This window comes from Cladophialophora carrionii (genome assembly GCF_000365165.1).
Source record: "Cladophialophora carrionii CBS 160.54 unplaced genomic scaffold supercont1.5, whole genome shotgun sequence".
Lineage (NCBI taxonomy): Eukaryota > Fungi > Ascomycota > Eurotiomycetes > Chaetothyriales > Herpotrichiellaceae > Cladophialophora > Cladophialophora carrionii.
In genome coordinates, this window is record NW_008481830.1 from 619,983 (window position 1) to 646,178 (window position 26,196).

The window sequence follows — 26,196 nt, forward strand, 5'->3', positions numbered from 1 at the left end:
GGAGAGTCGAAGGAAGGACCTCCCAATGCAAGGAGGCGTGCACTGAGAGGGTGAATGATATCAATGCTACGAGTCCTTGATTCATGTCCAACTTGTGGGTGGCTGGGGTGTCACTTCCCCGTTCGAGACGCGTGCCTGCCCTATTGGAGCTCGCTGTGGCTGAAGTGGCTATCGTGGCTGGCTTACGTAAAATGCCAAGAAGTGCGGGACACTGAGCCATTGACTGACTTCCAGTTTTGCACAGCAGCCTTGTCCTTCTCAGACTTTGTCATCTACTCATACCAGCGGCATTGTACAGGACATTTTCGCCTCACCTTAAACCTCGCTCAACCGATCGAGTCACCTATCGCGCTCGCCGGATCCTACTTGCGGTACAAGCAGTAAAGCTCACTTATCTGCAGCCACAGAATGGCTAGGCACGGGGACACTCGCTCACCATCACCTGCAGGCAGTTCCTATTCCTCAAGAACCAGGGATCGATTTGAGAAAAGCCGGCGAGAAGATGACAGAGATCGAGACCGAGATCGCGACCGTACTCAACGGAGGAGACACTCCAGGTCGCGGAGTCCCGAGGTATGTTATCCTTCTTCAGCTACCTTCTTAACCACACAGGCTTACCGATTGCCCGAACAGCGACGGCACCGTGATCGCGACAGAGAAAGAGACCGCGATCGAGATCGCGATTCCTACCGCCGCCGAGATCGATCCGTAGACCGTCGGCCTCCCAGTCGTAAGGATGATGACTATTATGCCTCTTCTCGAAGAGATAGGGATAGAGACAGATCGAGGGACCGTCGACGCTCGCGAGACAGGGACCATCGCCGCCGAAGTCGAGATCGGGACGGTCGTTCAAGACGGGACGATTCTCGTCCCAGAGACGGACGGCTAAGAAATGAATCCACCGAGTCCAGAAAACGCAAACGGGACGATGATCGCGATGGCACGTCAAGGAGAGATTCCGGTAACGGGTCCAGGGAGGTGAGTTTCCGCCACGCCAATGTGATCTTGCAGAACTTATCAACGTGTGGCAGGTATCCAAACCATCCACTCCTACCGCGCAGACGGCGGAAGAACAGAAAGCGGCCCGTCTAGCCAAGCTAGAAGCGTGGAAGAAAAAACAAGCCGAAGAACAAGCCAAGAAGCAGAGGGAACTTGAGGCTGCCGGTGGCGCAAGAAGTATATTGCAAGAGATTGACAGAAAAGCAGGCATCTTGCCAATAGCCACCTCTCCACAATCCCCTGTCTCTGCTGCTGCAGCTCCCGAATCCACGCCGCCGGCTCCCGCACCTTACGCCGGCAAGTTTGACCCCAAGGCTATCGTGAAGAAGGCTCAACATGCCACGACAACCAATAAAGTGCTTGGAGGCGATATTGCTGCACCTGCCTTGACTAATGGAGCTCTCAAGGCCTCGCAGTCTTCTCCCAAATCACCCACAAACGGCGTGCCTACTACGAAGGCGCTCAAAGCCAAAGGCAACCTCGGCAAGTTCGGGCTCGGCAGCAAGGCGGTTGTGGACAGCGACGCACCCAAGAAGGGCCTCGACTTTGCAGATGACGAAGACACCAAGAAGAAACTCGAAAGGCTCCCAAATCTGGCGCTGGAAGAAGGTGGCGCTGCCGATAATGGCGAGATGGACGAAGTCGACGATGAGGGGGACAATGACGTCGACATGCAAGGCGAAGACGGGGACGAAGATGTTGAGGCAATGGCTGCAGCACGCGCCGCGGCAGAGCAACGGAGCAAGGCAGAAAGGGGTGAAGATACCGCCATGTCCGATGCACCTACAGCGGTCGCAGTCAATGGCGACGCGGAAGAGGAAGAGGTGGATCCTTTGGAGGCTTTCATGCAAGGTCTACAACCGGTCGAAGCCAAGAAATCCTTCAACCAGAAATCAAAGTCCAAACTGCGACAGCAGGAGCCCGAGGCATTGTTCGGAGACGATGAAGTGGACATGACTGCGGTTGATGACGAGAACCCAGACAATATTCTTTCTCTTGCTAGTGCCAATGCAAAGAAGAAGAAAAAGGATATACCCATGGTCAATCACGAAAAGGTCCAGTATCAACCATTCAGACGCAACTTCTACTCCGAGCCTGTGGAGATGGCAGACTGGACAGAGGAAGATGTGGCGACCTTACGAATGGAGCTGGACAATATCAAGGTCCGAGGTGTCGACGTCCCGAAACCCGTCCAAAAATGGGCACAGTGCGGCCTCGGTGTCCAGGTACTTGATGTCATCCAGAAACTTGGCTACGAAGCTCCGACCAGCATTCAAGCTCAAGCAATTCCCGCGATCATGTCTGGTCGCGATGTCATTGGCGTCGCAAAGACTGGCTCTGGCAAGACCATTGCCTTCCTCCTACCCATGTTCCGACACATCAAGGATCAGCGTCCGCTGGAAGCCCTCGACGGACCGATCGGATTGATTCTGAGCCCAACCCGTGAGCTTGCTACGCAAATCCACAAAGAGTGCAAACCGTTCATCAAGGCCCTCGGTCTGAGAGCTGTGTGTGCGTACGGTGGTGCGCCGATCAAAGATCAGATTGCTGATTTAAAGCGTGGAGCAGAGGTCGTCGTCTGTACTCCCGGCCGAATGATTGACCTGCTTGCGGCCAACAGTGGCCGGGTGACAAACCTGAAGCGTGTCACATATGTGGTCCTGGATGAAGCTGACCGCATGTTTGACATGGGATTTGAGCCTCAAGTGATGAAAATCCTCTCCAACATCCGTCCAGACCGCCAGACTGTCCTGTTCTCGGCAACCTTCCCTCGCCAAATGGAAGCGCTGGCAAGAAAGACATTGACTAAACCCGTGGAAATCGTGGTTGGTGGCCGCAGTGTTGTTGCGCCAGAAATCACTCAGATTGTCGAGGTTCGTGAGGAAAACACCAAGTTTGTTCGGCTGCTTGAACTTCTCGGCAAGCTCTATGAAGATGACAAGAACGAGGATGATCGAGTTCTTGTCTTTGTCGATCGGCAAGAGTCCGCCGATGGTCTTCTTCGAGACCTCATGAAAAAAGGATATCCTTGTATGTCCATCCATGGAGGAAAAGACCAGATCGACAGAGATTCCACAATTGACGATTTCAAGGCCGGCGTTGTGCCGATCCTCATCGCCACCTCAGTCGCTGCTCGTGGTCTCGACGTAAAGCAGCTCAAACTTGTGGTCAATTATGATGCACCGAACCACCTGGAAGACTATGTGCACCGTGCTGGACGGACTGGCAGAGCTGGTAATACAGGAACTGCGGTCACTTTCCTCACCGAGGAACAAGACAGATATGCGGTCGACATTGCTAAGGCTCTTAGGCAAAGTGGGCAGCCTGTGCCTGAGGCTGTGCAGAAACTCGTCGATGGCTTCATGGAGAAGGTCAAAGCTGGCAAGGAGAAAGCCGGTGCATCCGGTTTTGGTGGCAAGGGTCTCGAGCGACTTGATCAGGAACGTGATGCTGCCAAAGCCCGTGAACGCAAAACCTTCAAGACAGGCGATGAAGGTGAGGAGCAAGAGGAGAAGGAGGAGGCCAAGGACATCAAGGTTGGCGACGACATCTTCGCCAAAGCCGCCTCAGGCGTCAAAGCTCATGATGCACGTCCCAGCACACCTGGTGTACCTAAAGGCATCGATCTTGACGGTAAAATCGTCGTCCACAAGACCGAGCGACCGGAGCCCGCTGCCGGTGCCAAAGCGAGCACGGATCCCCAGAACCGGCTGGACAAGGTCGCCGCAGCGGTCAACGCGATCAACCAGAAGCTGTCCAAGGCGGGAGTCATGCGGTCTGGCGTGCCTATCGACAACAAGGGTCCTGACGCCGGCGCATTTCATGCTACTCTGGAGATCAACGACTTTCCTCGTAAGTTGTCCCCTTACTGTGCGATCCCTGTGTGCGGGACATTGCTAACGCTTTCCTTGCAGAAAAAGCACGTTGGGCCGTTACCAATCGGACGAACGTGGCCAAAATCCTCGAGTCCACAGGTACATCAATCACGACGAAGGGCTCCTTCTATCCTGCGGGCAAGGAGCCTGGTCCGAACGAAAATCCGAAGTTGTACATCCTTGTTGAAGGTGATACGGAGGTTGTTGTCCATGATGCGATGAGAGAGCTGATGCGCCTGTTGAAGGAAGGCACGATGAGTGCGTCCGAGACGGTCGAAAGGCCAAGCGGGAGATACTCGGTCCTGTGAAGAAGGATCGACAGTTGATAGAGTGCTTGTGCGTATGCTCACGCATAGAGGGGTAGACTCTGTACCCGCTGCGCTGCCAATGTAATATCCCGTTGGACCCACCAAGATCCGGTCTCACTGTCCTCTTCCTGGTTGCTTCCGCCTTCTTTCCTGTCCCCCGTGCTTTTGATTATTAGAGTGTGATCGTTGTGTTGCACGTCTGACATGGTAAGGAGGGCGAGCCAGGCTCCGTCCTCTGTGTTGCATGGTCCGTCAGACACGACCCTCACCCTCATCACCCGTACAGCCTCCCTCATGCACGACGGTATGCTCCGGCACCACCCCCCCAGAGATCGGAATCTGTAACGCCACCGTCTCCCCATCCCCGGGATAATACGTCAAATGCCCCGGCGACCGCATATCCGTGTCCCCCGCAATAAGAACCTGCTGCGGCGACCCCGGGGCTATGGTGATCACATCCCACTGACGCTCGTAGGTAGTCGGGGCGCCCACCATCGGTGCCGGGCCCTGGGCGTGGAATTGCATGTCCACACTCGGCATCGGCCTGTTCGTCCGAGGCGCAAACACTTGAGCCAAGCCCGATAAGAGGACGAAGAACATCAGGTGAGGCGGCCTGTGCCAGCCCTCGGCGCTGCGCGGCGGGAGGACCACATATGTCGCGTTGTCGACGTTGCCTAGGGACAACGCTCTGCCGACGGTCGGGTAGGTGGTGAATGTGTTGGCGAGGGACCAGCATTCGAGGCGTGCGTTGTACGGCGGGGAAGGGTGGTTCGTAAGGGCTGTAATGTAGAGTGGCGTGGCGTTCGAGTACGTGCGGGAGAAAGACGGCTGGACAGGCTCGCTCAAAGGTGTTACAGTGGACAGTGGCGCGCACGGCGGAGGCATTGTCCGGGTTGAGCGTGGAGGAAGGTGATGTCTGATACTGATGGACTGAGTCTGCTGAGTACAGGTGCCTCAGCGTCTTTCCTCGCTGGCGCTGTCAAGTCGACATTGCAGTGTTTAATCTTACAGTAGCTTCACTAAACACAGTCGTGTGCCTGGGCTTTCTCCGCCATGATGCTACTGTTCGGATGTCTTGGCGATATGCAGGTAACTGATCGACTCTCCTCGGCGCGGCGCTTCTGTAACCACTTTCTATTGCATTCACCTAGCACTTACCTGGTATTCACCTTGTACTCACCTAGCACTTACCTAGCAGTTATCTAGCACTTGCCTAGTACTCGCCTAGCACTTACACAGTACCTACACAGTACTTGCACTTACCATTTAGCCTGAACTGCTTCACCGCGTCCAGCCCCGACAAGGTTCACGATTCCAGTATTGTGTTAAACGGTTCGATTCTGACGCTTGCCCTTCTGTGAAAGAAGAACAAATCCCCTCTTTCGGGACTCTAAAATCCCGAGCTTCCCACTCCAGAACACGCTCAGAGAGATCTATCATGCCTTTTGCGAGTCCAGTCCTTGCGAGTGCCGGCATGACTTCACACCATCCACGCCAAGACGGCGGCACCTTCATCCCAAATCAGCGTGAACGGCGAGCCATCCTGAGCATTTACCCTTCCTATCGCCCGTCCTCCTTGACTAACCTGCTCTTTCCACTATCTCATGCTGTTTGACAACTCGACTGCTACTAAAGTCGCCCGACATACTTGAAGCATCCCGGGTCCAGATCGCCACCGAAGTGTACCTTGATCGCCAACAATAACGATGATACTTCGGCCTTTATCGTTAATACCAGCTACAATGCCATCACAGAACGCGTCATACCACCTCTCCAAAAGGAAACACCACCTATGACCTGCCGTGGACTATATGCAAACCGGATGGTCACATCACATCATCCCGCCATGAAAGCGAGATGGCCAGGTCTCTCAATTGTTATCAAATCGAAAGAAGGCATATCAAAGCGTGCAGTATCAGTCAACGATCCCAATAGCTTGGCCTCGACGGTATAAGGCTCTAGTAGAGTCACCGAGCCACTCATACAAGAAAACGAAACGGCGCCCAAATCTCTCGACCATGAGAGCGGCATTTGCAAGTCTTTCTTTCGAGCTTGGCTTGTGGCCGGCTTCAGCATAGTTCAGGTTGGGGACCTATCCAGATGTCAATCAGAGCGGCCACTTACATGCATTGGAGAGCAATAACTTGGCGACACGGTTGCCAGACTACGCGGAAACCACATGCCCGTCAGCGTTTGTATCCGCCAATCGAGCATGCAGAGGGTTCATGCACGAAGCTGAATGTGGAGGAAGTCTATTCGCCCTCGCCCTTCCAATGTAGCGAAGGGATGAGTTGTCACCGTTCATGAGACATGGCCATGGGTTGCCTCCAGCCACATTGCAACCAAGCATTCTTGCTGCCCAATATCCAGCGTTGGTTGTTTGTGGGTAGAGAACCATGGCAGACCCCAGGCGGCATGGCCCAGTCTTCAGCTAGCATCACCCACATTCGGAAGAGCAGCACCCAAAGTTGACATGACCCAGTTCCGCAACGTCCTGAGCCTTCTCTCGATGCCTCTACTGTTCCTCAGTCATTCAACCAACGAGTCGAGATCATGGAGCACTTCCATATTCCACCAAAGGCTGCCCATATTCGATTCCGGTACGTGGCCAACAAGCCATATGATCGAGGCCCTTTCCACACATATCCGGACCGAACGGGATGGAAGAAGGAGGAACTCCTATCAAAGGCTTTCAGCGTCTCGACAAGAACGACGTCGAAGCATTCTTCCAGACTTGGCTATACTTCGGCACCTTGGTTTCTGTTTTCAATATTGGGGGAGTTGCAATCAAAGAGAATGACTTTCTAGAAGCGCACGGGGTTGAAACTTACTTGACAACCAACCGCCTCAATGCAAATATCGCCACCTGGCAAAGTCAATGGGCCGGCCGGAGCGCCCCAACCCAGCGGAAGAGTGCGTGAGCTAGAACACAGTCCGTTCTCGACGAAGTCAAACGATATGTCGATGCGTTCGGAGCGATCCCTTGTCCGACATCCGAGTATGGGTCATCTCATCACAACAGGCCCAAAAGCCCACCTCCAGTCTCAGGAGAGACGTTGACCGCCATTGTTGCACTCATCTACACTCTGAGCGAAGCGGCCGTGAAGATTTATAGCATGGGTGGAATCGCTTCGACAAATACGTCAATTACACGACAGACATTCTGACAGATCGCCTGCAAGCAAACGGCTGGTGTCCGCTGGACATCCGGAGAATGCTTACACAGCTAGGGATGGATGGCCACTACTATTTTGCGCTGCTCCAAAGCCCACACTCGAAGAGCCACCACCGAAATTGTTCGGAAACCCACTGTGTGGCCGCTAACACTGTGGACGAAGCCGCTTATCGTCCCAGGCATGTCTCAAATTGCAACCGGTGTGAGGGCACCAGTGCTGCAAAGAGGCAGGCAGGCAGACACGTCTAACCCATCCCCCATATACACTCCTACTGGATGTCATTCCGGATACGGGTTCCTTACACCCAGCACAGTGGTTGCCTGGTCCAGTCGCTATGGTGCCTGCCTTTGTCGATCCGTTGCCATCACTCTGGCATGCACGTCAAAATGATGCATTGTCCATATCGCACCCCAGCGAAACACGTCGATGACATCGTCTCCACCTCCGTTCTGGCTGTTCATTGCCTAGACTCCCTTGCTGATCAACACCACTGGAAAATGAGTCCACAGGTTGCGGGCAGCTCAGGGCGCAGCTCAGGGCGCAGAGGGGGAGTGAACGTGTGGCGGGGCAGTCCCGTCCCTGCCCCTGTTCCTTCCTTGTTCTGTCCTCGCCCTCACATGGCAGGACCAGCAGGGCTGCGGGTTAGTTCATGGCTGAGAGCCGAGCTCTCGAGAGATAGACTCAACAAGAGATTGATGACATACAGTGATGCCCTACCACAGAACTCGGGGCTGGTCAGGAGGATAATTCGGTCGAGTCCTAGTAGTATCAGGCTCATATCTCGTTCGGGCTGATCAAGTACAGTCCGCTCACTTCATTGCTATCAAGGGCAGTCCAAACCACTCGGAGCGTGATAGGTCTCTCGCATACCACGTCTCGTTCTAGAAGCACCAGCACGATCAACCAGATAGATAGTCTGCGAATACGGCGGTCCTTATGGTAGAAGGCGGGCAGGCAAGCAAGCAAGCAAGCAAGCAAGCAAGCGCAAGTCCTCGCGAACTTCGAACCCCGAGCGGCCACGTGGAAGCCGCGTACAGTACGGAGTACATTCGAACGTGTGTGCATGCATGCCAATGCTATACGATCGTCGGAAAATCCCCTTCGTACAGTTCACTAAGCAGCGTTCGGTGAATGAAACCGACCAGCTCAAATAGTCGCACAAACAGTGTTCGCCGTTCGCGCGCGCGCACAACCTGGGACGACTCACTCTGTTCAGCAGAGGAACTCGACTTTGATCTGCATACTGTATAAGCATGTAGGCCTGCGCGTGCAGCAGGCATGCACGCACGAACGTACGAACGCGTGAAGGGGGGTGATATCCGCAGCCGTGTGACTGTACATACATACTGCGTACATACCGTGCATCACCATATGGTATGTGATTATGTAGCTGAGACCACTTTTCCCGAATGCGTCTTCTTTGCTCTGCCCTTCTCGTCCGAGACTCGGGGGGCTGGACCTTGCGTAGTGTAGTACTATCCTCGGGCAATGACTTGCTGCTCACTCACCACATCGAGTCAAGTTACGCCTGCGCGGAAAAGTTAGGCACGGCCTGGCGACGACGGACGAACATCGACGGAGAAACCCCTCGGGACGGGGAAGGAAAGGAAGACACGGAAACAAGGCTCTCCGTCGTGCTCGTTTGCCTGCATGCCCTTGTGCGTGCCTGCCTGGCTGGAGTTACCTACCGGGAATGGGCGTCACAGTTGCGTTTGTGGGGGGGGGAAGAGAACCTGAGTACAATGGCGATGGCGATGGCGAGACTCAACGCGGCGTGTATAACTGCCTGGATGGATGATGTATCGGGACTTCGGGACTCGGGGACGTCGGAGCCGCGAGTACGCGAGTACAGCATGGATGTACATAGTATACATGGTCTGCTGTCTGCCTGCCCGTGGTCTGCGTGGCCTGCGTGGTCTGCTTGGCCTACACAGTCTGCGCCACTTGCCCGGCCTGGGCGGTGTTATTGTTGTCGGATAGTTCTGCAGGTACGGCACCCGTGAGGCTGTGCTATGTTGTGTTGTGCTGTGCTTGGCGCGCATCCTGGGCCTGTTTCTGATCCTAATCCTTTGATGGTCTTGATCTTGATCCTTCCCAAGGTTCTGGTCGCAGTCCTGCCTAGTCAAGGTCTTGATCCTGATCCTTCTCAGGGTTCTGGCCATGGCCCTGGTCCTGGTATCCTAGTATCCTGGTATCCCAGTATCCCAGTATCCCAGTATCCCAGGAGATATTCGCACCCTGGCATCGTGAAAGGTGCTACACGTACATCCCTTCCTGTGCATGTCTCAGGGGTCGGATAGCGTGCTCGACATGCATAATACATGCATGCGAGGCAACAGAGCAAACCGAACAGGGAACACCGTTCAACCATCGTATGTCTCATGTCTGTGATGTAGTATGTCCTCGATACAGGGGGTAAAGGGTCAGGTGATGGATTACTCAATCAACCCAGAGGCGTAATGCAGCTGGATAGGGAAGTGCGCGGCATGTGCACGACGCCTAGCCAGCTACCCTGCCTGCCCGCCAGCATGACTGGTATCCATGTGCAGGGCCAAGCCAAGCTGCGACTGAGCGAGGTATAGTACTGTAAGTTCATCATAAGTGAGTGAATCTGTTCTCGGAATTCCCGTGAGGCTTGTGTCCGAGAGGATCACGTCCGCTCGTGGTATTTGGAACGGCATCTGTATGGCACGCCACCCTGTTTGACCGATCGACACTCCCTGGCATCGCACCACCATGACACGAGGCCATATGATTGAGCATGACTAAAGCGGAAGTGCGTAGGTCGTGTCAGATCGCCGGCGCAGCACCAACGCCGCAGCTGCAGCCACAGCCGCAGCCACGCCGTCAACCCCAACGCCTCTTACGAGTTGAGATCCTGGGTACATTAACCGTGCGGCACTCTGTGCACGATGCTACGCAGGATGTCTTTTCAAGTTACAGTAAGCGGTGCCGGAGCCGTTACCGAAAGTCAGTCAGGACTTGGATTTGGAAACGAGTTGGTCGTTCTTACGCAGACGTACTCCGTACTCGTACCGGGATGTTGTTACCGTGTTCTTCGTATCCCGTGGACCGCTACGTGATGTGACGGCGTCGTCGATCGAATGATTACAAATCGGTACATTGGCTGCATGACTCGTAGCGTCACCCTAGTGAGTAGCGTATGTATGGGAAGAGAAGCCAGTGCCATCGTCGGGAGCGATGTGCGAGAAAGGAAAGTCCTGTATACTGTGCCGGGATCTAGTTCTCCCATGCCTACCTTCTGTAAGTATTCCTACTCGAATGCCGATGCCTGATTCTTCTTCCCTTCCCGAGCCGCCAGCGCGGCCAAGCCCAACCTACTGTAACTAACGCCGGAGCACTTGACCTCCGCACAGTCACAATGCATATAATGTACGAGTACGAGGACACACCCAAGATACAGTACTCCGGACTGTACTCGTACAGTAGGTTTGGTGGCTGCCGAGCCGTGTGCCTCGTATGCAGAAGCCACGCCTCATGACGGGCGGAGAGCGGCGGAAGGATCACTAAACGTCGGAAAACAACTCCAGCTGTGAGTATGGAAGTGTGGGAGGGCAGGACGTCGTGAGTTGGCTGGTTTACGCACCGAGACGAACTCGTATGTGCTCAGTATATACTTGCAATCGGTACTGCGGCTGCGATCAAGCGATCATCGATCAATCAATCAATCAATCAATCGCTCGAGTATGAGTCGAGTAGCTTTTTGACGTTCTGTGCCAGCCCGGAAAGAAAAATGAAAGGTGTTACTCTCCCACTTCAATTCACCTCACCTCGCTTTCAGTTTCACCTCACTTCCCTTCGCTTTCACTTCACTTTCACTATACCTTTACTTTCGCTTCGGGCAAATCCCGTCCACTTCGCTGTCCTCCGTTGTGTGCAGCCGCAGTCGAGCTCGAGCTGGACAGAGCACAATGTAACCGAGGAAAATTTCTCTCGGGATTTCTCCACCTCGCGTGTGCCAGCCTGCGAGCTGTGTACTGTGCACGTTCTGTATGTAGGTAGGCATTCAACAAAAAGTGTACGGAGTACGGAGTACCGCGTACGCGATACTCGTTCTCTGAACAGCATTGGCTCTAGAGTTCCGTTTGACAAATTCAAGCGGGAGTTAGCTAGCGATTTACCTAGGAACATAATTAGGTATGCACGGTGAATCCGCACAGAATACTCCATACTCTGTACTCCGTACAGTCGCAGTAATGTAGTATCTACCCTATACGGTTACGGTGTTCGGAGTACTCCGTACACTGAGCAAATTTCGTGCGCTTTTACTGTAAGTTCGATATAGGCTTTGACCAGGCCCCGCGACGTCACAGCCGGGCCAGAGCTGGAAAGACGCAGCCGATTGTCCTCTGCGGGAGGTAACAGGTAAGTCATTAAGGTCTAAACTACCCGGGATATGCTCTGCTCGTGCCTCAGGTAACTACTACAGGCCACGGCGAGTAATTCGTACCGAATGATCTGCTATGCCACCTAGTGTAGCTAACTTTAGACGATGTGTGTACCAAGGCTTGAACATGCCCCTTCAGGAAACACTTGGCACGAGCCCTGTTGCCGCTCAGGTGTCGTGCGTTCGGCTTTTCAGCTGCTCGTCCACCGTGGCTCGTAGAGTCGAACCAACGCTGAACGGAACACACAGCACCGCACAATGATTACTGACAGGTGTGATTTGAGATCGATCGAGTACCACCAGTAAACTCGGAGTCCAAATCGATCAATCTGGCTTGGTTGGGTTGCTCCGACACAGTGGTTGCCTGTCCTTGGCGATACCAGTCTACTCCGTACGCCGTCGACCGATCAAGTCGCTGCATGTTGGAATAAATCAACGGACTCGCAAGAGCAATTGGCTCCTCCCACGTAACCCCAGCTCAGTGAACAACAGCAGCCGAAATGCTCGAGACTAACATTAGGCAGCTGCACTCGGGGCCCTCGGTACGAGCTGAACCACGCATCCGGTCGGCTCGGAGCCAATAGATGGCTTCTCCCGTTGAGCTCATGACCCTTTGGAACTTTCGAACTTTAGACCAGTGCCGGCAAGTGTGGTCCTCGTCTGTGTCGGAAGCCAGATGGACTGCACGATTTGGGGGGACAAGAGCAGACCATGAGGGCCAATGTTCGAAACGCCAGGTGGCTAGGTACGAGTACTGTAATGCATTATTTCAGAGCCCAAATGCGCGGCCGCAGCTGCGGCTGGCCATGGCTCGCAAGATGCACCGACATCACACCAGGCACGGATGCAGCAGTTGTTCATCCGGGAAACGTGAAACATGAAACGCGAAGCAGGAAGCAGGAAGCAGGAAGCAGGAAGTAGGCACGCAGGGGCACTCCATCATTTCAGGGATTGTCTGTTCTGAGATGCCACCCCGGCCTCTCCGCGCAGACCTGGCATCTGGCATCTGGCGCCTGTGGAGGGCACCTCACGTCACGTCACGTCTCGGGGCGCCATGCTGCCTGAAAGATGCCGGTCTTTCCCGGATGCCGCCGTGTCGTTTCCAGCGTGGCGTGTCGCTGCTTTTATTGTCGGAGAGGCCAATCGCGTGAAGCGTGCCAAGAAAGGATCTCCCCTTCGGTCTCGGGGTTACAAAACTCCCTTTCGTGGCATGAAAGGTTGCCCAGGCCCAACAATCGGCCGCCTTGGATCTGCAAGACGAGTTACGGGCCGCCGCGAGTTTGCTGAGCAATCACCCGCGAGTGGTTGCAGAGAACACATACTCGGAACAAATGCAAATTCGCAACTCACAATTCGGCCGATATTGGACCACTTGGAAGGGCCAGCAGGGTGATTTGTGTTTCCAAATACTTTCATGATTATGACGTACGTTCGCAAGGACAAGGCCGAAAACCTGCCCGTCGTTGGTTGATTGGGTGGCCGAGGCAACCCAGTGGAACGCCTCGGACTGGCGTTTTTCTCCCTTTGGGAATGCATTGCGATGGTTCTTGCGACGGACTCTTGGGTAGACTTCCGCGTGCCTCCGGCGAGGATCAACGCGGGCCGGCGTGCGAGAGCGAGAGCGGGAGCGAGAGCGAGGGCGAGGCCGAGGGCGAGATCGAGATTTGTCGTGATTTGTCGAGATTTGTCCAAGGGAGACATCGGGCAACGTAGCACCAGTAGCGTATGTCTAGGCATTCAGGGTAAAATTGCACGGGAAAAATTGTTTCGAGACAGTTGAAAGAAAAGTGGTAAGAGCACGCCTGTCGACGGTTGCGCAAAGTAATACTACAGTCATGGCAAGCCAACGCTTGCTGAGTCAAATCTCCTCTGGCTGCTAAGGTAGCGCTGGCCCCCGCGCCTATATGTTTTGCCCGAGAGTCGTCCAGACGTCCATTCTCAGTGCACACGTCAGATGCTTGAGCGTATCGCCAAGAGAGATGTGCTTCGCAGCGCGGTGCCGGCCAAAGACGCATTCCATTGGTGGTTTTCCCGAGAAGAAGGATTGAGTGTTCGACGCTCCACACCACCCCGCCTAACCCAGTAGTCGTTGGCTAGTCCTGCAAGGGATGGCGACACCCGGTGCATTCGAGGGACGCCATTAAACGCCCGTGGACACCAGTGGTGCAGTCAACCAGTGGGGACCGAGGCATGGGCCCTTCGGCCGCCGTTTTTGATTGCAACAGCACAGGAATCATTGTGTCCCGGTACAGCGGTGCTCCTACTGTGCTGCTGATTTGCTCGCTCCTTCAGACCCCCTGGACGATAGTCGTTGAGGATCACAGATGACGGATCTGGCTCCATGGTCGATCGGTCGACGTGGACACAGATCACTCGTCCGAGTATACACGGGACTACGAGGTCTGTACTTACGAGTAGTCGCGCTGGATAGAGGTGTGCCGAAGTCATCAACGATCGTCCGTTAGCCGCTCGCAGTCTGCCATTTCCCCTAGGCTCCTCGCACCTAGGGCGCATTCCCAAAGGGGAGATTCGCCCTACGGCGAGGCCTGGACCAAAGGAGATCCACACGAGAGCGAGGTATGGAGTATTCGTATGCGGATCGCGCTGCAATTCAAACGAGTACTGGGTTCCGGGTACTAGTGACAGTACGAGGTCGTCTCCAACTTCAGCAAAACAGGAAGTGGGCTAATCGTTGGTCAATGGTTACTGGAAGGCTTGCTCCTGGGGGTGGTGGTGGCCCTAGGCCGTTCTCCGTGGCCCCAAGCCAAAGCCAAAGCCAAAGCCAAAGCCAAAGGGCCAGGGCCAGGGCCAGGGCCAGGGTCCAATCCCAATCCCAAGCATCTGGGACGACGAGATTACAAGACGCCCCCCACCCTGGCACCCCGGCAAATGCCCTACCACAGTGACTGGCTACACGTGACTTTCCCGGGACCTGTCCGTTGTCAATCAAAAAAGGAAGGCCCCGCAATAGCCCACGAAAGCACAGGACTGGGTAGCGCGGTGGCTCCCTGCGCCGCATCCGCCGCTTGGCCCTGGACGTTGTTTCGCGCAAGCTGGCCCCCCTCGTACCCTGCAGCAGAGCGAGTGTGTCTGCTGTGTGGCCGGCGGCGTTAAACCTCCTCCAGCCAGGCGGCATGCGGACTAAAGTAGCCTCGTGCACTTTGTGACAAATTGCGCTTGAACGACGTGCGTGGACACGCAACCAAGCTGTTCCAAACGGGCGCATACTAATTAGTTCAAGGCCCGTTTACTACACAACACCCCCGTTGGGGCCGGAGATTTTACCAATGGTCCAGGAGATAGGGACACATGCCTTGAAGGGCCTAGTGTCGTCGAGTCATTCTGTCGTGTGGCTCCAGTTATGAAGCACCACCAGCCGTCACGGCCTCCCTCCGATGACGTTGACGCCTCTGTGCTGGGAACAGTACGGGTACTCGTACCCTCATGTAGAGGATAATGTTCCCGAAACCGAGACCGACCGACCGACCGACCGACAGACACGTACATACTGTACGGAGTGCATCGCGATCGCTGTTTCGTCTATGAGTCTTGCCGCCATGGCATTGTGCCTACAGTACGGAGTAGGTATGGAACCTGTTCTCTCGGCCATATTAGAAATTGGGATTGATCATCCCAATAATGGAACTCGTAATCCGAACAATACTGTAATTAATGCCTCGCCCTTGTCCTTGAGCTCTCGCCCTGCATACGAGTTGCGCGCCCTATGGGCAGGAGATCTGGAAGTATCTGTCTGACAGCTTGTAGCTTGCAGCCTGCAGCCTGCAACGTGCCCTGCGCTGCCCGTAGCTCGGTCCTCAGAAGCCGACGGCATACCTCTGCTTTGCACGATTACTCTGGTTACAGTACACGTGCCGAGGCAGTGTACTATTGAAGTACTGAGCACTCCCTACTCCTACTGTATGCAAGTACCCGTGATTCCAGAAATAGCCCCCGAAACCGGAACAAATTGATACCGTGAACGATGGGTAATCAGTGGTCCCGCCCTGTCAGAATGGTACCGTATGGTGGGGGTCTAGCACAGAAACAGCCCTAGCCTTGTAATGATTGCCAGAATCGGCCGCGGGCTGGGGAGGAGGGACACATTAGCCGGCCTGTGTGCCGGCCAATCGTCGAGGACGTACTTGTGTACTCTGTACCGTGTGCCTACAGTAGGAGAGCAACCAGCATGTAAAGGTGCCCCCGGAGTCTAGCCTAGCCTTGCGCCGCGCGATACGCATTGACCGCTTACGGCCATTGCGTTCCTAATTATGTAGGGCAGAGCGTCTCGATTGCTTGATTAGAGCCTCGTGCGACACTGATGCAGATGTTTAGTCATGGGCCCCGGTCAGATGTGGAAAGAGGTCGCTCTGCCGCGACTGGGTTGGAAATACGGAGTACCACCTGCTCATTCAGGCCGGAACAGTCCCCGTCAGTTGAGCGTAGATGCAGAATCCGGAAGCACGTTCATGGAAGACGCGACCAGTTCCAATACTGGGCGAACCTGCAGAGACCCTTCTCAGGTGATCCATTCGCCCCAGTGATACGCGCACGTATGCACGCAAACAATCGTACAGCCAGCCTTATGAGGCATTTACGGGCATTTGTATACGGCACAGAGACAGTACTGGCGTTGGCAAGTATGTAATCTCCATGACTGCCGAACCAGGCGGAGATAGGCAAAACGAAACAGCATGGTGTAGTCTCTTCTTCGCTGGTAGAGTGTCTGGGCCGGAGTGCCAGGACGATAACTCCGTAGAGCGACGGCTTTCATGTCCAGCAAGACCTAAAGCGCTCTGAGAACGTCGCAACGTTCGATGCCAGAAGACGCTGCAATACCGGAACGAACGACGTCAGGCCCGTCGCAAATAGCCGTAGACGTAGATGTAGACGTAGGGCTGTGCCAAGTGCAGCATGTCAGCCTATTGGCTCCCGCTAAGAGTTGCCGTTCCCGGTAGCGAGCAGCGAGGGCGTTGGGCGTTCATGGCGTTGCAAGAGGCTGAAGTTACATGCATACACACAGCGTAGCCAGGCCTGCTCACCGCAACGACATTCCACGCGTGCAGAGGACTCGAAGCAGTCATATCGGCAAACCAGCGCATTGCGACAAATCTCAGCTCGTCCCTTTGCGGACATGTCCTCTGTCCTTTTGCTCGGGAGCGTCGAGGAGTGGACACACAGAGGATGACCTTACTCAGCCACGGAGCGGCCACCCGGCACTGACGATGGTGGTCGCTTCGCCAGCCCTATTGGTGATTGGGAAGGGCCCTTTCGCAATTCCCATGACAAAGGGAGCATGACCAACCCGTCACCGCTGCCAAAGTGTCCAGATGGTAGGGTCCCAGCAGACATGATCGTGCGGCTTATTGAGCTCGTGTTTGCTTGCACACCATAGGAAAAGGCCGGTGGAGGAGTTACGGGCCTTGACTGCAGAAACGTTCGACTTTGGGACAAGGTGACGACGAGTCACTGCTTCTCTTCATGTTTTGCCCCCCCAACCCTTCTCCCAAAACGACAGGCTCACCTCCCTCTTGTCTCGGCAGGAGACGCACGAGCGCCCGCGGCAACCCCACCGTGTTCGTGCGGATTGCTCGCCACCGTGGGAGCCAGTTCTGGGAGCTCTGGGGAGGAGGTAGCAACAATGGAAATGATGCGCAAGCGGAAACCTCCTCGTTGGGAACCGAAGAAGCTGCTCCTTGTCAGCCGCGACAGGCCACTCAATCGAGCCAGCCAGCCCACCTTCTGATCATGATGCTGACCCCCTTGATGTCGCTCAAGTCCAGGCTTTTGGGATCGTCGCACCGCTTGCCACGGAAGGTGGGTTTAAAGTGGTCCCAGGGCACGAAGAACGTAGATGTGCCAGAGGGGCGACGAGCGACCGTGGGATCCAGGTCGACACCTCGACACGGTGAAGTTGAATTCCCAAGAGATTGTGGACCGCTCACGGCCGGTATCGGGATCGCGAGGTAGGATCTCGTCCTGGAGGATCAGCGTGTAGAGCTTTCCGTCGGACTGTGACGGGTCGATCGAGACCTCGAGTCCTGAGAAGCGAGACAAGTGCCAGTGTCGATCTGGGCAGGCGTCACGCTGGGAGGCGAACCCAGCGCCGCCGAGAGATTCGATGTCGAGGGTGCCACCGAAGCAGACGCCCGTGCCACTGCTCTCCAGACAGGACTGAATGCACTCGAATCAGCGTGTGTCCTTCGACTCGTATGTAATTAACCCTTCAAATCCCGCAAGCCGCAAAAAGTACGAGTGGCCACTTCACACCGACGGAGTCGTCGAGGCTGCCGTACGTACCTGGGACTGACCGCCGCGAACAATGTCGTCGCTCGAGGTCCATTGATTGCAGCGCCAGCCCCTACGCCATGGGACTTAGCACGTAACTCCAGCATTGCGCCACGCCCGCAGGCCCGGCCAATGACCCAGGGCGGTCAAGTGGCCATGGCCGTGGCCGTGGCCGTGGAATCTGAGAGGATCGAAAATAAACCACCGCTTACGTATTCAGCCCATACAGCACCTGACGCTGCTTAAGCTGGTCCATGGCCCGTGACTGCGACGTGAAAGACGCCAACGCCATCCGGCAAATGAACCGGCAGGATTCGAGCCTGCGTCGGTCCCTGTAACAGCCCTAATTCTAGATGCTCTATCGCGCCGTGTCCTTCAGGGGCAGCACAGGATCCTTTGCCGCCTGTTGACATGTCATCAAACCCTTTCGGGGAGCAGGCTGCCACGAGTTCGAACACCGCGTGCAGACAACTCGATCCCCCCTCGACCGATTCGGCAACCTTGGGTTGTGTGGTGGTCGCCGACTTTGCTTTGCAGAGAGGAATTTCGGCGCAAGGGTCCAGTTGCATGCGGCTAAACCACATGGGGAGACGACGACGACCTGGCCCTGTGGTGGCGGCCGGTCCTCTGGCCTTCCATTCCACACTGCTCCCCCGTCCAAGCTAACAGGTCGCCCTCGGTCACCTGCCGCATTCAGCTGGCAGGGCTGAAAGCCCCCTCGACATCGGGCGTCACGCCTGCTACAGTATCTACACCGGCACCGGCACGACCTCAGTGCTTGAGCGGAAGATAGGGCCACAATTCAAGAGGACTTCAGACAGATGTTTGGTCACACGCTTTAAGCGCCTTTTCCTTGCTAGGCTGCTACAAACTAGTCCTTGTACACAGTAGTCGGGAAAGTTCTCCACCTCCGGACCCCAACATCGCCGGCGACGCGGGCGCCATGTCACCGCCCTCTCCGTCTGTTTGCGCTGCTAAAACTACAGGTGGTGTGTGTGCCAAACAGCAACGAACTGGCTTTTTTGGCAGTTTCGGGCCACTCCTTGCTGGCCCGTCAAAGAGCCTTCCCTGCGACCGGGGTGCCTCCCATTATTTGGCGCTTGGCCAGTGGTATATCGTAAAAATAAACAGTAATAATGCCACCCTCGCTGGACATGACCAAAACGCCGTCGGGTAATAGCTCAGACATGCTGAGCCTCCCATGCAATTGCTCTGCGGCGCCAGAGTAGCAAGAATGAGTGACGGAGCTTTCCAATCAGAACATCATTCCCAACAACGATCGGAGATCAGCTGCAGGCGATGTCGAATAAATGAATGTTCGGGCTCGCCGTCCTCGACACCGGCGTGAGCGGGACGTCGAAGTAGCTGGGCGAGTTGCGTGCCGAATCCATCGAGTATGCGTCTGTGAGCGGTGGTGTCTAACCAGAGGAAGTCAGCATTTGAGCTGGAAATGTGGTCATTGGAGCCGATGCTTGGGATTGAGCCGCCAGAGGTCTTCTCGTGCTGCTCAGATGTGTGGACTGGAATATGAACGGGAGAAGAAAGTGGCGGGATTTACATGAGAACTGGCCCCTGAATACGCTTGATTCGAGGGCATTTCAAGGCCGGCCAGGGAAGCATAGTTCATGCTGAATGGACTCAGCATGTCGTCATCGCCGAACAGGTGATCCTGCTTCCCGTAGACAGTGGGGAGCATCGCCGGGAGTGTGGGCGGCAGACTCGAGGACGAGACTTCGGCGGGATAAGGATAACTCGAGAAGTAGCTGTTGGTGCTCTCGTACGTGGGGTGCTGTTGGTGCTCGAACTGGAGATATGCCGTTGTGGGGGGATATGAAGAGAAAGTGAATGCGGGCTGTGAGTGCATGGAGAGGTGGCGCCCGGCTGGTGTATCAAAAAGCGAGGAATGGTCGTCTAAAGGCAGGATCTCAGGCGATGCTCTCGAGATGTCGCGTGAGGCGCCAGACCTCGACGGTTGGCGAGCCATAGCCTGGGATTGCTTTTGCGAGATTTCCTTGGCCGGTGTCGAGGCCAGTTCTGAGTGTTGTTGTTCGGGAGAGGCAGACGACGATCCAGCGCGACGTTCCAAGTCCTCGAGTCTTCTCTTCAGCTTCTTGCGGTAATTTCGCTAACCATCACATTAAAACCTGCCTGCCGAGCACGGATAGGAAGGGGACGTACCTGAGCAATGCGATTCTGGATCCGACGTCTCTCGGCCAAGTCTGAGATCTTTGTCCAGTCTTCATTGGGGTTGGCCGACGCACTGAAGGCGGAGCTGCTGGCGTGTGTCGAAGCATAGCGTGAGTGACCAGCCATGGTGGGCTGGGGGTAGGAGTAACTTTGACTCCGGTGCATGGTGGTCAACGAGGTTGAGAGGCGGGGTAGACGTTGAGCGAAGTAAGTGATAGCTGGTACGTACACGTCGACCTTGATGTTGTGAGGAAGGACGAAGAGGAGCGGAAGGAATGGTGAGGGTGTGGTTGAATACTTAAAGATCCGATCAGGGAAGAGTGTAGTCAATCATATATCCCCAGGACAATGGCATGGGACGCCCCAAACGAGGTCCCTTGCTATAACATAAATTACGGCTTTCCCCAGGAGAGCATAGCGGTGGCAGCACGGGAGAGGTCACAAAAGTTCAACCGTGGGTGTGTGTGTGTGTGTCTCCACCTCTTGAGCGTCTGAAGCCACATGTGCCCGATAGCAGCAGGGACTTCCCTTCGAATCAATTACCTGTTACCTCTGTCTGCGAGGTAACCATGTAGCTCCAGCCAGGCGGCGACGCGGGAGTGACAGGGGAGCATGCACGGCGAGGGATGAGCAGGGAATGTCTGTCACCGCTCCCGGTAGTGGCTCGACGGGCAGGGGTGGCTGCGGCGGTCCTGATCCACTTGGTTGGAAGAGGAGCTGAAGAGCGAGACTGCGGCGAGTGACGGCCGGAGAGAGGGGACGGAAATAACTTCGGGAACATGGTGCAACGTCGTAAGGCGCTGCGCCCCTGCTACCGGCCTAACTGGAAGCACGTTAGGCGCTTGCTGCTCTGAGATCTCGCTGCCCTGAATGTCGGTGAAGTCCAGCGTCAAAACGGCCACTCGAAGGCTCCCGACATTGTCCGCCCGCCGCTGCGCAGTTGCCCATCGTGGGCGGACCCACACGCCCGAGCGGCTCCTTTGGGCGTTGGTGGTGGTGCCCTGCGGTCGAGCACAGGGATGCCCAAGAACGAGAATACGCACGCCCAACACGCATAACACCGCCGCACCACCTACCTACCAGCACCCAGTATGCTACCTGCTTCAGATTTGAGGTATGACTTGCCCCGTACTTCGTACTGTCCTGTCGCGAACCCCTTCGATCTCGTGTTGGTTGCGTTCATCCTCTCGGCCCTATTGGGACCGTGTGGTGCTCTCCCGCTCATATTCCGCTTGCGTTCTTCAATTTGTGCTCGTTCCAATTCCTGGTTTGGGTAGCCCCTGCTGCCAGCCCTAGTGGCTTCACCACGCCCTGCAACTCTTCCCTTTCCGGAGCCTCGATTCATTCGCCTAAGTTAAGTGCCCGAGGGCCCGCTGTCCTTACTAAAGAACGAGCTTGGCGCATCAATTCGGCATTATCCCTCTTGAAATCTTGCGTCGATCCATAGCACCTACCAAAGTGGACTTCCGATTTGCTTCCCGAATACCATCGGCAGAGCCTGATGATCGGTCGGGCTATTCCATAATCACCCCGTTCCCATACCTGCTTGCTGGCTTGCTGCTATGGTGCCTGGCCGGTGTTTCAGCCCCCAGACTGCATCCCCCTAACATCATACAGAGCGTCGACGGCAGCTTTCCACATGTCTGCCACATCCGCGGCTATCCGACTACAGTTGCCGTAGGGCTCGAGCAATAATGCTTTCAGGCCGCAATCACCTCACGAAGCTTCTGTAGGGCACCTGCCACTTTGAGCCTTTCCCGATCTCCCGAGCATCTTTGCCCGTTGCTGTTCTACACTGTGTACACGGCCGCTGATGTGCGTGGCTAATGCCGCCGCACCCGCTCTCTCTATGCAAATGGTTGTGAATGCAGTCGCAGTTGAGCCATTATTCACTGCACAATTAATCACCCGGCGGCTTCGACCAGAGTCCGGAGCCAGCAGAGCTTCCGTCCATGTGACCGCATACGTCGTCCTTGCGCCGATTGAATTGATTGATGCGTAATAGGACTCTGTACTGTGGTAGATTGCGTGGCTTTTGCCTGCCAAATTCATCTCCGCCTGCAGTCTTTTGCCGATGACGTGTGATTGGCTGACTGTGGCTGCGCGTGGCTGCCTCACAGTCCCCTCACATCAGGCCATCCCGGGTGACGCTTCTTTCTCATGACATGGCCAGCAACATGATTTCTTGCCAGTCTTGATAGGTGATCGTGCACCGCCGAGAGCTGCGGATTCGCAGAGGTATCCTCCCTTACGAACGACCTTGTGGCAGACGGCGCCGAACACGCAACTGCCAAATATAGCCGCGGATAGACCGCGCCAGCCACAGCAGTTTCATCTTATTTCGGGATGGCTGCAACACTTAGCTGTGTACTATGTTGGGGTACAAGGCCTCGGGGAACTCTGCCGCTATAGCACTGCTCCGATACGCCTCACGAGACGACTATACCTCAGTTCGGGACTGCAGCGGCCCTTCAAGATATGCTATGACGGCTTTGTAACTACGGCCGCGGCTAGGAGCGATTGTTCAGATGCGTCGATCAGTAAGAGATGGTGAGCAGGACGATAATGCGGCCGCACACGCTCCTCTGCCCGGTTGGGCAAAGGCACGCTGCTTCTTGACCAACTGAGTGGAGTATCCTCGTCGTTGCCGTTCTCTTTCGGCCACGCGTACTGTGTACTGACCTGCCACATGAAGCCAGGCCGGCAACTGTCCATAGCGTACGAGTACCGTAGGAGTAGCCGAAACCCTCACCAGCCGGATCCGCTCAAGAACTCCTCTTGCTGAATCAAGCAATCAGCAACCCCAAGGCAGTGGTTAGGTAAACGACCCATGGTGGATGTTGATTATCCCTTACGGGCTCGGGGCTGAAGCCCATCTACTGGTTACCGAAGAGCTGGATTACTGGGGGGGGGGGGGTGCAAGCTGGATGCCTGGGTGCAAAAGGACAATCTCCAGATTCTTCAGCTTCACATGAAGGATGCTGGGGCAAGGACAAAGTCATCAATACCTCCCAGTAAGGCGGTCAGCTCATGTGGACCTGAATTCTTCCATGAGTCTATCTACATGAATTGCTTGAACGCATTGGATCATCGTCTGGCACGTCGAATCACCTGCCCCTGGCTCCCTGGCCACCGGCGCAGCGACCTGTGAAGCAGCAATAGCGGCATCACGAGAAACCAATTTGCGTTATTTGAAATCAAGTACTACTTGACCTTATTACACCAACGGCCGATTTTCCTCTGGCGGTTTAGCCACCACCAGGACAACGGGTGCTAGAGCGTTGGACATCGCTCCCGCTCAGTGGCTTCGGTAGCATGGCAGGGCTAATTTCTCATGGGGTATCGAAACAACCGGCGAAACGTTTCACGGGGCTGAATGGCCTCAGGAGTACGGACCCTGGGAGCGTACAGTAACGTACCGAGTACTGATGGCGTAGGGCCGCCGCCACACGCGATCCCTGCCGCCCGACTTCCAGATCGAGCAAAGTCGTCCCCATTTCCCTTTCCGCCAATTATCATTACCAGTTTCCGAGGCTGCATGCTAGCCTTCAGCCCTAAGGACGCCCAGTACCGAAAACAATCAGGTGGTGGAGTCAGCCACTCTTTGGCCGTAACCCTTGTGTCCGACTAGTCCGGCTATGGGAGTCGCGGGCGAGGCCAGCGGCGCCTCAGGCTTGCGTGGGTGAAGCTGCAGCCCCAGCGCGCAGACAAGCTTTATGATCGCCCACCCTGCATCGCCTTGGTAGAGCTCGACACTGATGACAAAGGCGTACCAAAAATAACCATGGTGTTGCCGGTTGGCCATGGTTACCATCCACAGCACTCACTTGCAATCTCCCACAGTTTTTGATTATCCTGAGGCTTTCTGCGACGCTGGCATTTCGCATCTACATATTCGAGCGGTTGTTGGACAGGCACATTCGCTTTGTGGTCTTAGGTGTTCGCCCAGTGTTGTTGCACTCCCCTTCGACAACTCCTCGTACCAGAAGGAGAACGGAGAGTGGCTTGGCGGCAAACCTTCTCACCGGCTCTCATTGCAAGCCCAGGACTTTTGATGGGGCCCTGAGCCTCCTCATTGGCGACAGAGCACCTACCCAATGAGCTGGGAAGCTTCAAGTGCTACATTCCTCTTTTGGTAGCAGGATAACCGCCTGCCATTTGCCGAAGTCCAGTGGTTGTGTGGAGATATGCAGGAGTCAGCATCCAATGAAGCCTCGGTATGTGCTTGCAGGAGGAGATGGCATTTGAATGGGGGCCATTTTGGACTTTCGATAAACCCACTGCCGGCTGGCCTCGAAGAAATGCGCCTGTGAACGACCCAATCAACACAACGTCAGCCCTATTTCCATCCCCACAACCCGCGGCGCTTCTCAGACACTGGATGACTTGCTTTGCTGACATATCTTCGATAGACCTTGGCTATTGGACGCACGGCTCCGACCTGGTCGCTCGCGTGTTTGTTTCGGCCTTATGAGTAGGCCCAGTGAGAGCCTTCATGCTGCTCGCGGGCCAATCCCGTCTGCCGTTTGCCTAGCCGACCATTGTGACGATGGCCAAACATCACGCACCTCTGCTTCCGCCCGCCCGAAGCGTGCAGGACCAGCAATTTGGCACACCCAAGCACTCCTGACACGCCATAAACGCGCTACACAGAACATCTACTGGGGTTGGTACCTCGTACTGTAAGGGGCTGCCAAGGGACAACCTTGATGGCTTGAGCTTGACTTCCTGACATTCTAGAAACATGGCCCCTGCCCGAACGCTGTCGCCCAAACGCTAATACAAGGGGGCTGCGATATAACTAAGGCGTCGTTGATTGACGAGGTGGTCTGCAGTGGCCAGAGCTGTCATTCTTGCAGATTGCAGCTCTTCGCCCCTTACCATCACTTCATGGACGAGAGGGCAATCACAGCCGTACGAGGTAACAGGTGATAGGGCCGCCGGCAGTTGTAGAATACGAGGCGACGATAACGAGACTCACTGGTTGTCTTCCTTCTTGCGGCAAGTACTCAGGCAGTCCAGAGGCTTGCAAGTTACCTGGCTCCAGACCCTGACCACCATTCGATATACCCTGAAGGACGTCTTCTTTGGGCTTATTCAGTCTTGCAGTGGACCCCGTTCACAGCGTTAGAAGGCATGTATGGGAATTGCGGCATGCAACTCGTCGCGGAGCTGCAGGTCATCCCCCTTGGGATGCCCCGAATTCAGGCAACACGTTGAAGCATGCTACCTGAGATCCTCGATCAGCAATGAACTCGCGGGAAAGTCACCACGACGACAGTCCAATCACGTCGTAGGACGACCCTCTGGTATTTTTCCTATGCCGGTACCCACTAGTCGAGGTGAGGAGGTCGAGCTGCTTGTCTCACAACTTGCCATTCGTGCAGAATACCCGGCCCTGGAACGCGCAACATGAGCGAAGGCCAGGCCAGACGTCCTGCAACGTCTGCCTGGTTTGCAAGTCTTACTTCCCTGTGCAGTGCGTTGAGAATGAAAGAAGGGCAGCTCCTCGTCGAGCCAGGTTGTGGGATAAGGCCTGCTTGTCGGCCGCATATTCCCCGGGTCATATTCCAAATGATCCTTCGGACGCAATGCGTGGGTGATCGCGCTCCCTGGAAAATCCCAACGCCCGTCTGCCACAGGGTTGCAATAGTTTGGGATCAGCAAAAGTCCTCGCGATCCCTGCCATCCTTGTCCCGGCAGGCCTTATGTCAGCTTCGGGCACGCGCCGACTCTATGAAACCCAGGAGTTTGGTTGCCGCCTTTGCTGTAATCATCCTGTCCCACCCCTCCGTTGCACATGTCCGCTTCGCGCATGGAGAGGATCAATACACCGTAGGATTCGAGCAGTTCTGGTTGGACGCTGAAGTGGTTGGACGGAGAAACGCATCACAATGCCTCACCCCCCTTGGGCCTTGGAGCGCGCTCGAGGCGGAAAGGATGCGGGCGTCAGGTTT

At 55.5% G+C, this 26,196-nt stretch overlaps 5 protein-coding genes across 5 annotated transcripts; 2 read left to right on the forward strand and 3 right to left on the reverse strand.

Moving 5' to 3' along the window:
- Window positions 1–502: 502 nt before the first annotated feature.
- On the forward strand, window positions 503–4,183 carry G647_06049 (uncharacterized protein; the record flags this gene model as incomplete). Its single annotated transcript, XM_008730374.1, has 5 exons — window positions 503–573; window positions 634–708; window positions 813–978; window positions 1,032–3,852; window positions 3,915–4,183. 5 exons carry the CDS (start codon window positions 503–505, stop codon window positions 4,181–4,183), a joined length of 3,402 nt encoding a protein of 1,133 aa, XP_008728596.1.
- Window positions 4,184–4,435: 252 nt separating this feature from the next.
- Window positions 4,436–5,068, reverse strand: G647_06050 (uncharacterized protein; the record flags this gene model as incomplete). Its single annotated transcript, XM_008730375.1, has 1 exon — window positions 4,436–5,068. The coding sequence occupies one exon, from the start codon at window positions 5,066–5,068 to the stop codon at window positions 4,436–4,438; it is 633 nt and encodes a 210-aa protein (XP_008728597.1).
- Window positions 5,069–6,843: 1,775 nt separating this feature from the next.
- Window positions 6,844–7,104, forward strand: G647_06051 (uncharacterized protein; the record flags this gene model as incomplete). The annotated part of the gene is made up of 1 exon (XM_008730376.1): window positions 6,844–7,104. The coding sequence occupies one exon, from the start codon at window positions 6,844–6,846 to the stop codon at window positions 7,102–7,104; it is 261 nt and encodes an 86-aa protein (XP_008728598.1).
- Window positions 7,105–17,846: 10,742 nt separating this feature from the next.
- On the reverse strand, window positions 17,847–18,107 carry G647_06052 (uncharacterized protein; the record flags this gene model as incomplete). Its single annotated transcript, XM_008730377.1, has 2 exons — window positions 17,847–17,947; window positions 18,065–18,107. 2 exons carry the CDS (start codon window positions 18,105–18,107, stop codon window positions 17,847–17,849), a joined length of 144 nt encoding a protein of 47 aa, XP_008728599.1.
- Window positions 18,108–19,338: 1,231 nt separating this feature from the next.
- On the reverse strand, window positions 19,339–20,404 carry G647_06053 (uncharacterized protein; the record flags this gene model as incomplete). The annotated part of the gene is made up of 3 exons (XM_008730378.1): window positions 19,339–19,470; window positions 19,611–20,177; window positions 20,231–20,404. The coding sequence occupies 3 exons, from the start codon at window positions 20,402–20,404 to the stop codon at window positions 19,339–19,341; spliced, it is 873 nt and encodes a 290-aa protein (XP_008728600.1).
- Between the last annotated feature and the right edge of the window lie 5,792 nt (window positions 20,405–26,196).